Source organism: Pseudophryne corroboree, chromosome 10 (genome assembly GCF_028390025.1).
Source record: "Pseudophryne corroboree isolate aPseCor3 chromosome 10, aPseCor3.hap2, whole genome shotgun sequence".
In the NCBI taxonomy this organism is placed as follows: Eukaryota; Metazoa; Chordata; class Amphibia; order Anura; family Myobatrachidae; genus Pseudophryne; species Pseudophryne corroboree.
The window spans coordinates 65,026,231-65,039,539 of NC_086453.1; the positions used below are offsets into that span (position 1 = coordinate 65,026,231).

At 47.5% G+C, this 13,309-nt stretch overlaps 1 protein-coding gene across 1 annotated transcript in view; it reads right to left on the reverse strand.

The window, feature by feature from the left end:
- Positions 1 to 4,154: 4,154 nt before the first annotated feature.
- LOC134967018 (transmembrane protease serine 3-like) overlaps positions 4,155 to 13,309 on the reverse strand; it is a 69,184-nt gene continuing 60,029 nt past the window's right edge. The window contains exons 13-14 of the mRNA XM_063944011.1: positions 6,708 to 6,860; positions 4,155 to 4,191 (exon numbers count right to left, since the gene is read on the reverse strand). Of these exons, the coding sequence (XP_063800081.1) occupies positions 4,171 to 4,191; positions 6,708 to 6,860 (174 nt within the window). The 3' untranslated portion in view covers positions 4,155 to 4,170. The remainder of the gene's footprint in view (positions 4,192 to 6,707; positions 6,861 to 13,309) is intronic.

Sequence of the window (13,309 nt, forward strand, 5' to 3'; positions counted from 1 at the left end):
CCGGCAGACACAAGTCTGCTGGGGTTGAAAGACCTGCTGGTGAGAAAATTGTCAAGTCAAGCGGAACGCGACCTGTCAACATCTCCTCCTTCACATTCTCCCGCAACTGGGGGTGCGAGGAAAAGGCTCAGAATTCCGAGCCCACCCGCTGGCGGTGATGCAGGGCAGTCTGGAGCGACTGCTGATGCTGACATCTGGTCCGGACTGAAGGACCTGACAACGATTACGGACATGTCGTCTACTGTCACTGCATATGATTCTCTCACCATTGAAAGAATGGTGGAGGATTATATGAGTGACCGCATCCAAGTAGGCACGTCACACAGTCCATACTTATACTGGCAGGAAAAAGAGGCAATTTGGAGGCCATTGCACAAACTGGCTTTATTCTACCTAAGTTGCCCTCCCACAAGTGTGTACTCCGAAAGAGTGTTTAGTGCCGCCGCTCACCTTGTCAGCAATCGGCGTACGAGGTTACATCCAGAAAATGTGGAGAAGATGATGTTCATTAAAATGAATTATAATCAATTCCTCCGCGGAGACATTGACCAGCAGCAATTGCCTCCACAAAGTACACAGGGAGCTGAGATGGTGGATTCCAGTGGGGACGAATTGATAATCTGTGAGGAGGGGGATGTACACGGTGATATATCGGAGGATGATGATGAGGTGGACATCTTGCCTCTGTAGAGCCAGTTTGTGCAAGGAGAGATTAATTGCTTCTTTTTTGGGGGGGGTCCAAACCAACCCGTCATATCAGTCACAGTCGTGTGGCAGACCCTGTCACTGAAATGATGGGTTGGTTAAAGTGTGCATGTCCTGTTTTGTTTATACAACATAAGGGTGGGTGGGAGGGCCCAAGGACAATTCCATCTTGCACCTCTTTTTTCTTTTATTTTTCTTTGCGTCATGTGCTGTTTGGGGAGGGTTTTTTGGAAGGGACATCCAGCGTGACACTGCAGTGCCACTCCTAAATGGGCCCGGTGTTTGTGTCGGCCACTAGGGTCGCTTATCTTACTCACACAGTCAGCTACCTCATTGCGCCTCTTTTTTTCTTTGCGTCATGTGCTGTTTGGGGAGTGTTTTTTGGAAGGGCCATCCTGCGTGACACTGCAGTGCCACTCCTAGATGGGCCCGGTGTTTGTGTCGGCCACTAGGGTCGCTAATCTTACTCACACAGCTACCTCATTGCGCCTCTTTTTTTCTTTGCGTCATGTGCTGTTTGGGGAGTGTTTTTTGGAAGGGCCATCCTGCGTGACACTGCAGTGCCACTCCTAGATGGGCCCGGTGTTTGTGTCGGCCACTAGGGTCGCTAATCTTACTCACACAGCTACCTCATTGCGCCTCTTTTTTTCTTTGCGTCATGTGCTGTTTGGGGAGGGTTTTTTGGAAGGGCCATCCTGCGTGACACTGCAGTGCCACTCCTAGATGGGCCCGGTGTTTGTGTTGGCCACTAGGGTCGCTAATCTTACTCACACAGCTACCTCATTGCGCCTCTTTTTTTCTTTGCGTCATGTGCTGTTTGGGGAGGGTTTTTTGGAAGGGACATCCTGCGTGACACTGCAGTGCCACTCCTAAATGGGCCCGGTATTTGTGTCGGCCACTAGGGTCGCTAATCTTACTCACACAGCTACCTCATTGCGCCTCTTATTTTCTTTGCGTCATGTGCTGTTTGGGGAGGGTTTTTTGGAAGGGACATCCTGCGTGACACTGCAGTGACACTCCTAAATGGGCCCGGTGTTTGTGTCGGCCACTAGGGTCGCTAATCTTACTCACACAGCTACCTCATTGCGCCTCTTATTTTCTTTGCGTCATGTGCTGTTTGGGGAGGGTTTTTTGGAAGGGACATCCTGCGTGACACTGCAGTGACACTCCTAAATGGGCCCGGTGTTTGTGTCGGCCACTAGGGTCGCTTATCTTACTCACACAGTCAGCTACCTCATTGCGCCTCTTTTTTTCTTTGCGTCATGTGCTGTTTGGGGAGGGTTTTTTGGAAGGGCCATCCTGCGTGACACTGCAGTGCCACTCCTAGATGGGCCCGGTGTTTGTGTCGGCCACTAGGGTCGCTTATCTTACTCACACAGTCAGCTACCTCATTGCGCCTCTTTTTTTCTTTGCGTCATGTGCTGTTTGGGGAGGGTTTTTTGGAAGGGACATCCTGCGTGACACTGCAGTGCCACTCCTAGATGGGCCAGGTGTTTGTGTCGGCCACTAGGGTCGCTTAGCTTAGTCATCCAGCGACCTCGGTGCAAATTTTAGGACTAAAAATAATATTGTGAGGTGTGAGGTATTCAGAATAGACTGAAAATGAGTGGAAATTATGGTTTTTGAGGTTAATAATAATATGGGATCAAAATGACCCCCAAATTCTATGATTTAAGCTGTTTTTTAGGGTTTTTTGAAAAAAACACCCGAATCCAAAACACACCCGAATCCGACAAAAAAAATTCGGTGAGGTTTTGCCAAAACGCGGTCGAACCCAAAACACGGCCGCGGAACCGAACCCAAAACCAAAACACAAAACCCGAAAAATTTCAGGCGCTCATCTCTACTGGATACAGACCATAGTGATGGAGTCTCTACTGACTATGGCCTAGATACAGACCATAGTGATGACTTCTCCCTTGACCATGGCCCGGATACAGATTATAGTGATGGAGTCTCCCCTGACCATGGTCTGGATGCAGACCATAGAGATGGAGTCTCACCTGACCATGGCCTGGATGCAGAACATAGTGATGCAGTCTCCCCTGACCATGTAATGGAAGCAGACCATAGTAATGGCGTCTCCCCTTACCATGACCTGGATATAGAGTATGGTGATGGAGTATCCCCTGCCCATTGCCTGGTTATAGAGTATAGTGACAGAGTCTCACCTGAGCATGGCCTGGATATAGAATATAGTGATAGAGTCTCCCCTGACTATGGCCTGGATGCAGACCACAGAGATGGAGTCTCCCCTGACCATGGCCTGGATATAGAATATAGTGATGGAGTCTCCCCTGACCATGACCTGGGTATAGAATATAGTGATGGAGTCTCCCCTGACCATCACCTGGATGCAGACCATAGCGATGGAGTCTCCCCTGACCATGGCCTGGATGCAGACCGTAGAGATGGAGTCTCCCCTGACCATGGTCTGGATGCAGACCATAGTGATGCAGTCTCCCCTGACCATGTAATTGATGCAAACCATAGTAATGGCGTCTCCCCTTACCATGACCTGGATATAGAGTATGGTGATGGAGTCTCCCCTGGCCATTGCCAGGTTATAGAGTATAGTGACAGAGTCTCACCTGATCATGGCCTGGATATAGAATATAGTGATGGATCATGGCCTGGATATTTGTTTTTCAACTGAAAACTCGTTTACCCAAGTCAAATATCAACCCAGCTCACCTAGCAATTAGAAGTTACCCCTAAGTTACTGTATTCTACAATTTGGCATTGTGGGACCTGTGGGGTATGGAGTAGGGGATCCGGTCTGAAGATCGACAGTGTCTAGGTCGACAATGTTTAGGTCGACCACTATAGGTCGACAGTCACTAGGTCGACATGGATGGAAGGTCGACAGGGTTTCTAGGTCGACATGTGCTAGGTCGACAGGTCTAAAGGTCGACATGAGTTTTTCAAATTTTTTTTCTTTTTTTGAATTTTTTCATACTTAACGATCCACGTGGACTACGATTGGAACGGTAAAGTGTGCTGAGCGAAGCGGTAGCGGAGCGAAGGCACCATGCCCGAAGCATGGCGAGCGAAGGGGACGCGGTGCACTAATTTGGGATCCCAGTCACTCTACGAAGAAAACGACACCAAAAAAAAATAAAAAAAATCCTCATGTCGACCTTTAGACCTGTCGACCTAGCACATGTCGACCTAGAAACCCTGTCGACCTTCCATCCATGTCGACCTAGTGACTGTCGACCTATAGTGGTCGACCTAAACATTGTCGACCTAGACACTGTCGATTTGATGAACCACACCCATGGAGTAGATGGCTACACAGCTGCCCTGGGCATAGGCCATATAGGAAAATGCCTAGGGTGTTACTTCTCCATGGAGCAGTCCCAGCAACCCGCTCCAGGCTAGTACAGATGCATGCAGAGACAAAAAGACAACAAAGAATTTTCTTTCATTAGAAATTTTTTAATATAATAGCTGATCTTCTTGTCATGGAATCTCACTGTCCGTCTGCAAAAAAGAAAAGGTTGTTATATGTCTATCATGACTTGTATATAAAGCAACAGAAGTGTTGTCCTGAAATAACCAGCTTGCCCAGGAAAGATCCCCATGTTGTTGGTCACATCATTTCTGGGTATTGCTGAAAATCTCTTCAGCAGGTCACCGCTACTGGCCGCGTGTAAGATAACTTACTGATGGGTCCAACCACTTTGCATAAGCATGCCACCAACATTTACCTCTGCACGAGTGGTAGAAAATAAGCTCCACCCAATCCATGCAAGCCACACCCCCATGTCATACACACCCTTCCCAAACCTTCAAAACGCACCCACTTTCTAACTAATCTGGCCATTTTCTGCAAGCTGGACCTATAAATCAGTACATTTATCTATAGTAACATTAGTACAGTAAAGGTGCCCATACACTAGACGACCTGTAAATGATGATTTCTTGATAACGATTTCTCTGGAACTCCCCCGGCAGTCCTGGGCAAACGATATAGTACAATACACATGATATATTTTAAGATCTGGGAGTGGCTACATCCAGGAGCATGCGGTCATTGACAATAGCGTCAGATCTTCCCTGTAGCAGGCTCCGACCAACGACCAGCAGGACCGTGCATAGGGGATCATTCTGACCCGATCGCAATGCTGCAGTTTATCGCAGCGGTGCGATCGGGTCAGTACTGCACATGCGCAGGCGCCGCAGTGCGCCGGTGCATGCCAGACAGCGTCCGTCGTTGCCTAGCGATCGCCTCTGCCTGATTGACAGGCAGAGGCGGTCAATGGGCAGGAGGGGGCTGGATGGCAGCATTAAGCCGCCATTTACGGGGCGCAGTCCGGCCAACGCAGGTGCGGCCAGACTGTTGGGGGGAGGGGGCGGGCCGCAGCAGCTGTGTAACGTCACACGCAGCCGCTGCGACCCGGGCAGCAAAGAGGTTCTCCCGGCCAGCCGCAGGAGCTGCACTGGCCGGAAGGTACTCCTGAAATGCAAAAGCATCGCTGACATACGGGGCAGACTAGCCCTGTGCTGGGCTTCCCTCTGCATATCTGAGTGCCTGATCTTAGCTGTGCTAAATTTAGCACAGCTACAATCAACTTGGAATGACCCCCATAGTGATCGTTATCGTTCACAGACACTGAACGATCTGCACTATTATGAACGATTTGTAGTTCCGATCTGTCGGAAATGGCCAAATCGCTCATAGTATCGGCTAGTGTATGGGCACCTTAAGTCTTTCTGCACATTCGTGGTCAGTGTCTGCTAAAGACAACTGAACCGCCAATTGCAGCACCATCATTGTTCTCGTACTCAGATGTGTTCAAACTCTTCTTCAGCCATATTGCAACCGACCAGTTCTCATCTTTAGGCCCTGATAGACTCATGTCACAGAATCGTGAAATATTGTTCCTGCTCCCTCCGCACTGGACCTAGACTAGGCAGTGGGTGGGATGTGAAGGGGTCACCTACACTTCCAGAAGTTCCTGAAACACCCCAAAAATTCAGAAGACTCCTGGAGTTCCAGGAGACTAGGTATGTATGGTGGGAGGAAGCTGCGGTGGAGTATTGATAACCTGCTGTTAAGAGCTCTAGTGGAACATCAGGGTAACAGTAAGCAATATGATCTATCTTCATGGCTTATACCTGGATTCTGATTGTCCTTTGAGAGACTCATTTATCAGTAATCATATTTGCAGCGCGATCCGAGAGCGATATTAGCGCACAAAATTGCGTTGCAGTATGTGATAATAATACCCAGATGTATTAAAGAGCACTCGCAAGGATTGGGGCCATAAAAGGATCCTTTCCCTGTGATGTGTAACCGGACTCCAGCGTATGCGCGGTCTGCTGTCTATGCATGTGCGGTGGACATTGCTGGGGAGGGTTCTGTGGGAACCCTCTCCCAGTAAATATTACCCACAGGCTACGGCAGCGCAACGCCATCTTCAGATGGTGTAAGGTGCTTGGTAAATCTGAAAGCATCGCAGAGAAACCTATGGTGGCTGCGGCTACTATCAGAACTAGAGGGACCATAACAGGTATCTGAGATATATGCTGCGGTGCCTCCTACATACATTGGGGTGGAATTAAATATTGGCGGCTATTCCTCGAAAATGGGTGTTTTCGGGGAATATGACGCAAATATATAATGATAAATAAGCGCCTAAGAGGTCTATTTACTAAGCCTTGGACTGAGATAAAGAACCAGCCAATCAGCTCCTAACTCTGATTACTGATTCTCTGTAGCAGAGAGTAAGGTAGCCTTTGACTGTCCAGCTATTGGGGAACTACAAGTCTCAGCCTTTCCCTTTGAGTCACGTTTTGATGACGCCTATTCTACAGGGATTACCGTCTATAACATTGGACTGGGTTACTGACATTGAATGAAATCCAATTGACATATGTGAGCCCCCTACTTACCGTTCTCCAGCAACTGGACTTTATAGTGAGCGAGGCTGTGTCACAACCTGGACTATCAGGGTTCCACCAGCGGTCTACAGACTCTACACAAGATCACTCACCTGAAGGCGGTGATACACCCAGTCTAGGAGTGCAGTGAGATTGGTGTAGACTCCAGGCCGATTGGGTCTCCCGCAACCCTCTCCCCAGCTCACAATGCCAACCTGCCACCACAGGCCCCCTTCCTGGCAGACCAGGGCCCCCCCGCTATCTCCCTGTGTAAGACAAATAGGTACAGCATAATTAGTGTTTTTATTGAAGTGAGACATTTAATTTATAGTCTACTCTGCAAATCAGCCTCCTGTGACTGTGTTTTGCCCCCCCATGAACTTGGACACAAAAGCAAATGGGATGAATGAAAGGAACAATGCAATAATGAATCAGGACGACGTGATAATGAATGAGGATGACACATAACAGCTTTATTTGAACTCGCCAACTGTTGTCGCTTCTTTTTACCAAAAATTACATTATCTTCATGTTTGTTCTGCGCACGTTTCCTTCTTGCAAACGCTTCTTTTTCTTTCCTAGAAGCCCCACTCATTGTGCTATCACAATGTGCAGTAAGCTTAAGCAGCCGCACAGTGGGGGTCATTCCGGCTCGTTCGCACACAGCAGTTCTTCGCTGCGGTGCGAACGGGTCAGAACTGGTCATGTGCGGCACCTGAAATGCGCACGTGCGTCGTTGCCTAGTGACAGCCGTAGCCGGGCAACGACCAGAAGAGAGAAGAAAGTGATTGCTAGCGCGATTGCAAGATGATTGACAGCGGGGAGGTGTTCCGGGGCGGAAACTCACCGTTTTCCGGGCGTGGAGATCCGAACACTTTCGTCGCTGGATCGATCGCACAGGGTAAGTAGGTCTGACCATGATCTTGTTTTGCAGGAAACTTTTTTAGCATAGCAGGGCTGCACAAGCGATCGCAGCCCTGCTATGCTAAAATACACTCCCCCATAGGTGGCGTCTAGTAAATCGCACGAGCAGCAAAAAGTTGCTACGTGTGATCAACTCGGAATGAGGGCCAATACCGGGAAGCCTCTCTTCCCATTGATTTGTTGAGAGAGTTTGTAACCAGGAATGAATAGCGGAAATGTATTTTTAGCAGGACCCTCATGCTACTTTCTGAAGTCATGGCATCTGTTCTAAACTTGCAAAACTTTCTTACAATATAGATTTTCTTTGTATAAATATGTTCTTTAATGTAGATTGTCTTATTATACAGATTGATTGAATTGTTTATTTAAAAAAAACTCTTGAGTGTTCCGTTCATAAACATTTAATAAATAACTTGTATTGATGAACTATTCACGTTACTTTTACCCTGAATTTCGTGCGGTGCGTCCAGTAACAAACATAAGATATCGCAATTGTAATTTATAGCACATGCCATAACTAGTGAGGCAGTGACTATAGATTTAGAAATCAATGATTTGATAGGCTATCAGAGAAATCTGAATAAAAACTTGGTTAATGACTATGAAAAATGTACATTTTTAAGATGAACAATTGAATTTATCTCTCTTTATTACAGCTATTATACTAATTGGTACTTAATATTAATGATAATATTTAATATATAAATACATTTTTATAGTAAAATAAACAATGAATATGGGGTTGGCCAACTCCCCTAACGCTGACGAAAAGGAACCTAGGATTGGGAGTACTTTATAAAGTTTATATATCTACAGTCACTGTTACAACTGTCATAAACAAGATACCAAACACGAGAAAAAGGGTCTCCAGGCCCTATAGTAGTCCTTGGTCTTTTGTACCCCCATGAATTTTTTTTTTCCCTACACCCATGGCTACATTCTTTGCAGTGAATATCCTCACATGTTGGGGTCTGAGAACCAAAACTGACCAAGGTTCTAAACTGATCAGCACGTTTTCGGGCACAATTAAATATGTAGCCAGAAAAGGAACACGGAGCACTGCTATTGGTCTGCTGATGTGATCACATAACCACTGATCCAGCTGGGACACAACAGCAGAAGGGATGCAGTCAGAGCCGGCCCTAGGCATAGGCAAACTAGGCAAATGCTTAGGGCATTTGGGATGCCTAGGGGCACAAGCAGCTTCTGCTGATTAAAATGATATGCAGCATGCCTATATTCTGTGTGTGACTGCGGCTCTATCTGCAAACGAAATGCATTACTAATGTGCGGCATTATGTGTATAAGGTGTACTACAGTACTTTGTGGTGTAACGTATAGAAAGGGGTGGTCTTCAGTATGCCAACTGACGGGATCCCGGCGCACAGTATACCGGCGCCGGAATCCCGACAGCCGGCATACCGACACTTATTCTCCCTCGTGGGGGTCCACGACCCCCCCTGGAGGGAGAATAAAATAGCGTGGCGCACGTAGCGCGCCACCGTGCCAGTAGCGTGGCGAGCGCAGCGAGCTCACAAGGTGCTCATTTGCGTTCGCCACACTGTCGGTAAGCCAGCGGTCGGGCTCCCGGCGCCGGTATGCTGGTCGCCGGGAGCCCGACCGCCGGCATACCATACTGAACCCATAGAAAGGGCACTACTGTGTGGTGTAATGTGAATAAAGAGCAATATAGTGTGGTGTAATGTGAATAAGGGGCACTACTGTGAGGTATAACATGGTACTACTGTGCGATGTAATGTGAATAAGAGACACTATTGCATGATACAGTATAATGTGAATAAAGTTGCAGTACTGTGTGGCATAATTTCAAATGAGGGTACTATTGTGTGGCCATGCCCCTCCCCCGCAAGAACACGCCCCGTTTTGGGCTGCGCACCGAATGTGCACACTTTTCCTATTTAAAATATAGGGGGTAGGAGCACCAAAATGAGGACTGCTATGGGTGAGGGGTGATGGTGCTGGGAAAGGGGTACAGGGTCAGAGGCGGAACTAGCGTCTGTGCAAGGGGGCACCAGCCAAAATCGTGCCTAGGGCATCATATTGGTTAGGGCCAGCTGTCAGGATCCCTGGCGGGCAGGACACCAATGCTGGAATCCCGACAGCCGTCATTTTACCAGCGGTCGACATTCCGACCCATGCCTGGAATTCCAACTCAGTTGGTGGATCCACGCCGTGGGAATAGAAGCTGTAGCAAGCGGACTCGCTGCATCGCTGCTGGTATTCCAGTAGATGGGATGCCGCTGTCGGGATACTGACAGCTGGCATCCCGTCCGCTGGTATCACATTGTAGATCCCAGCAGAATCATTGCCCGAATCACCAGCGCAAGGCAACAAAAAGCAAAGAGCTGTCTGCCTCAAACTCCCCCACCAGCTCCCACTGCATTTCCAGTCTCCTTCCTTGGAAATGAAAGAATGAAACATTGTATCTGCTCAGCGCTGCTCTCCACTGCTGCCGCAATAAGCCGCCTATTTATATAAATTGGAAATAAATACAGGGGGAATAAGTTTAGTCACACTTTATTGAAAACAATTTGGAAATTAAGATCATAAAACTGTGGCAACAAAAGCATTTTATTATATATATATATACTGCATATATATATTTAAGTGAATACACAGCTTTTTTATGCCAGTGTGATCATTTATTAATTAATATTATGCTATGGTGGTTAAGTGATCTGCATACATGACACACCTCATCAGGGCTGTAGAGTGCCTGGCTGGGCCCAGGTACTTTTCAGGGGGCGTGGTGTAATCACAGGAGGCGTGGCCATGCACCCTTAGAAGAAAATACAGAAAAAAATAGTGCTTTAAATGCCTCCCTGGCCGCTCTGCAGCCAAGCTTATAGCAGCCTGTGCTACATTGAAGAAAAGAGCTGCAGCTGCTGCTGCCAGGCAAGAGCGGGGAAAGGGAGGGGAGGCGGGGTAATCTGGGCCCTCACTGGGCCCCTCCATCAGACCTGGGAATGGGTAATTAGTACCCTCGCCCCCGCAATGCCCCTGCACCTCATCTGTAGGAAGGATTAACCAGTTTACATGCACCAAACTTCCCGTGTGAGGGGCTACTGGAGGAAATTGCAGGCAATAAATAAAAAAATCTACATTTTATTTTTAGTTATTATTATTATTATTATTATACAACTGAGCTTATACAGTATAAAAGTTTTTAATCTTCTGGTAACATTCACAAATCTAAAGAAGGTAAATGAACTAAAGTTGTAATTATGGGGGTTGATATTTCCCCCTGAATAGCAGACCTCCTGACTGTAATCCTATCTATGAAAATAAACTCCCGTCAGTCTCATTAATTGGCCACACAGTCCTGCAACCTATATCCTGACTGCCAAATCAAAGCATATTAGCACCAACAATAATTACACATATATGTATCATACTTAACCTACTTCTTCAGTCTCCTCCTAGGGAGAAGCCCAGGAGAGGAGACAATGTATGTCACTTCTGAAGGTGGGCCAAACTGTTTATTATTAGGCCCCGCCCCGACATCAGGAAACAGCCGCAATTCGTGGGTCGGCAGCGAGGGGTGACATAAACACTTGCGATTCGTGGGTCCGCAGAGATAGGTGGGGCTACATGAGTAATCTCAATCATTTCGTCCCGCCTCTTCCCGCGAGCTCGCAATTGCTAGTGATTATTACACCATCCTGCTCGCTTCACTAGTCAGGATGCGGGTGACTCACCTACTCTTCCGGGGCTGTGGGGGGACAACCCCAAAAAGGGGGAGTCTCCCGCAGCTTCCGGGAGGGTGAGCAAGTATGATTATGTATCAATGTATATTTCCAAATCTGACTTTGATTTTAGGTCTTGTCTGTAACGTATGTTTCAATGAATATTTTGCTTCCACTCACAGCTCTCTCCATTACAAGTAAAGAGTTGTTACAGTATGTCACCTAAGAAACATAACACATCAATACATTTGTTCAATCATCATTAATGCTAGCTGACCGCTATGTTTCCATTACATTGATTAGCCTTCATTGCAGCCGGCTCCTGTGACAAAATGCAGCACAATCGCTGTCAGAATTGAATACACCAACTCTGGCCTGGCTAATACCGGAGTGTTTTATAATCTATGAGGGGGAAAGGTAAGCGATAAGCTAAGGTCTTATTGCCTCTTTATATATAATCTAACCCAGTAGTTGTTATGTTTCTATGGGAAGATATTACGGGAACTTTGGTCACGCTGTAGCAATGTTATCCACTACCAACAGACAGCCGCTGTGGGCCTTATTCAGAGTAGGAGCACATGACAAAAAGGAGCAATTTGCTCCTGAGGCCTGATTCGATGTGGTTGGAGGTGCTATCGCTGCTTACATAGAAGCAGCAGCAGTGAGGCACTAGTATGGTAATGCAGCCGGAGGCGCCTAATCTAAGTAGACGCCTCCTGATGCATTAGTGATCCGAGCTGCATTCTCGGATGCAGCATCAGATCACCTGCGACACCATCGGCCGGTTGCGTGACCTGTGGTGTAGCACAAGTGGGCCACCGCAGATCCAACAATGAGGCCAGGAAAGCTCCATCTTCCAACAGAGATCCTGGCCTCAGCACTCCCCGCCCCCAAACGGCAGCAGACTGTCAGTCACTGAACATCAGTACTTTGCGGCATGTGCTTCACTTCCCACCCAATCTGAAATTAGGCCTCTGGAACAGGCCACGGGCCTGGTTCAGAGATAGATGTAGGTTAATGTGTTCGCAGCTGCAAAAATATGCTAATACTGTAGCCTCCTAGAAATGTACTGAGACGCCCCCATGGCGGCCTTGCTGATACAAGTGCATCTGCATACAAACACGCAGCGGTAGTCGCAGATGACGGAGCTGGAGGAGATTGTTCCCTCTAGTATCCGGGGGAGCGGTCCCTCCGGCACAGATGGGACAAAAGAAAGTGGGGTAGCTAGTCAGATTGTGGTGGTAGGGGATTTTATTATCAGGAAGACAGATAGGGCAATCTGCTACCGGGACCGTGAGCGCCGTACAGTCTGTTGTCTCCTGGGTGCTTGGGTTCGGCACATCGCGGACTGGGTAGAAAGAATGTTGGGAGGGGCTGGGAAAGACCCGGCGGTCTTGGTGCATGTTGGCACAGACGACAAAGTTAATGGTAGGTTGGATGTCCTTAAGAAAGATTATAGGGACTTAGGCTAGAAACTAAAGGCAAGGACATCTAAGGTAATATTCTCCGAAATATTACCTGTGCCACGGAGGCAGAGGAAGATCAGGGAGGTCAATGTGTGGCTGAGAGACTGGTGTAGGAAAGAGGGTTTTGTGTTCTTGGAACACTGGGTGGACTTCTCAGTCAGGCGCCATCTTTTTTGTCGCAATGGATTGCACCTGAATGTGGAGGGGGTAGCAGTGCTGGGGGGAAGTATGGTTAGAAGGTTGGAGGAGATTTTAAACTAGGTACCTGTGGCGAGGGTTTAGCTAGAAACAACGGTTCATGCAGCAAGAATAGTGGGGATGGAGGTAGTGAACGAAATGGGGGTAGAGAAGGAGGGAGGGAAAGAGCAGATGGCAAAGGGCAAGGGTATTAACATGGGTACTAACAAGGGTTTTACCAAAGGTATTGTCGAAACACTAACTAACAACAATTATGGGTCATCAATCATTATTGCATATAGAAAAGGATGTCCCCAGCACTAGGGAAAATACTTATCTTAAAAGTATGTATGTAAACGCCAGAAGCATTACTGGTAAAAAGTGGGAGCTAGAAGTCCTTGCAGCAAGCAAACAGTATGATATTATAGGCATTACTGAAAC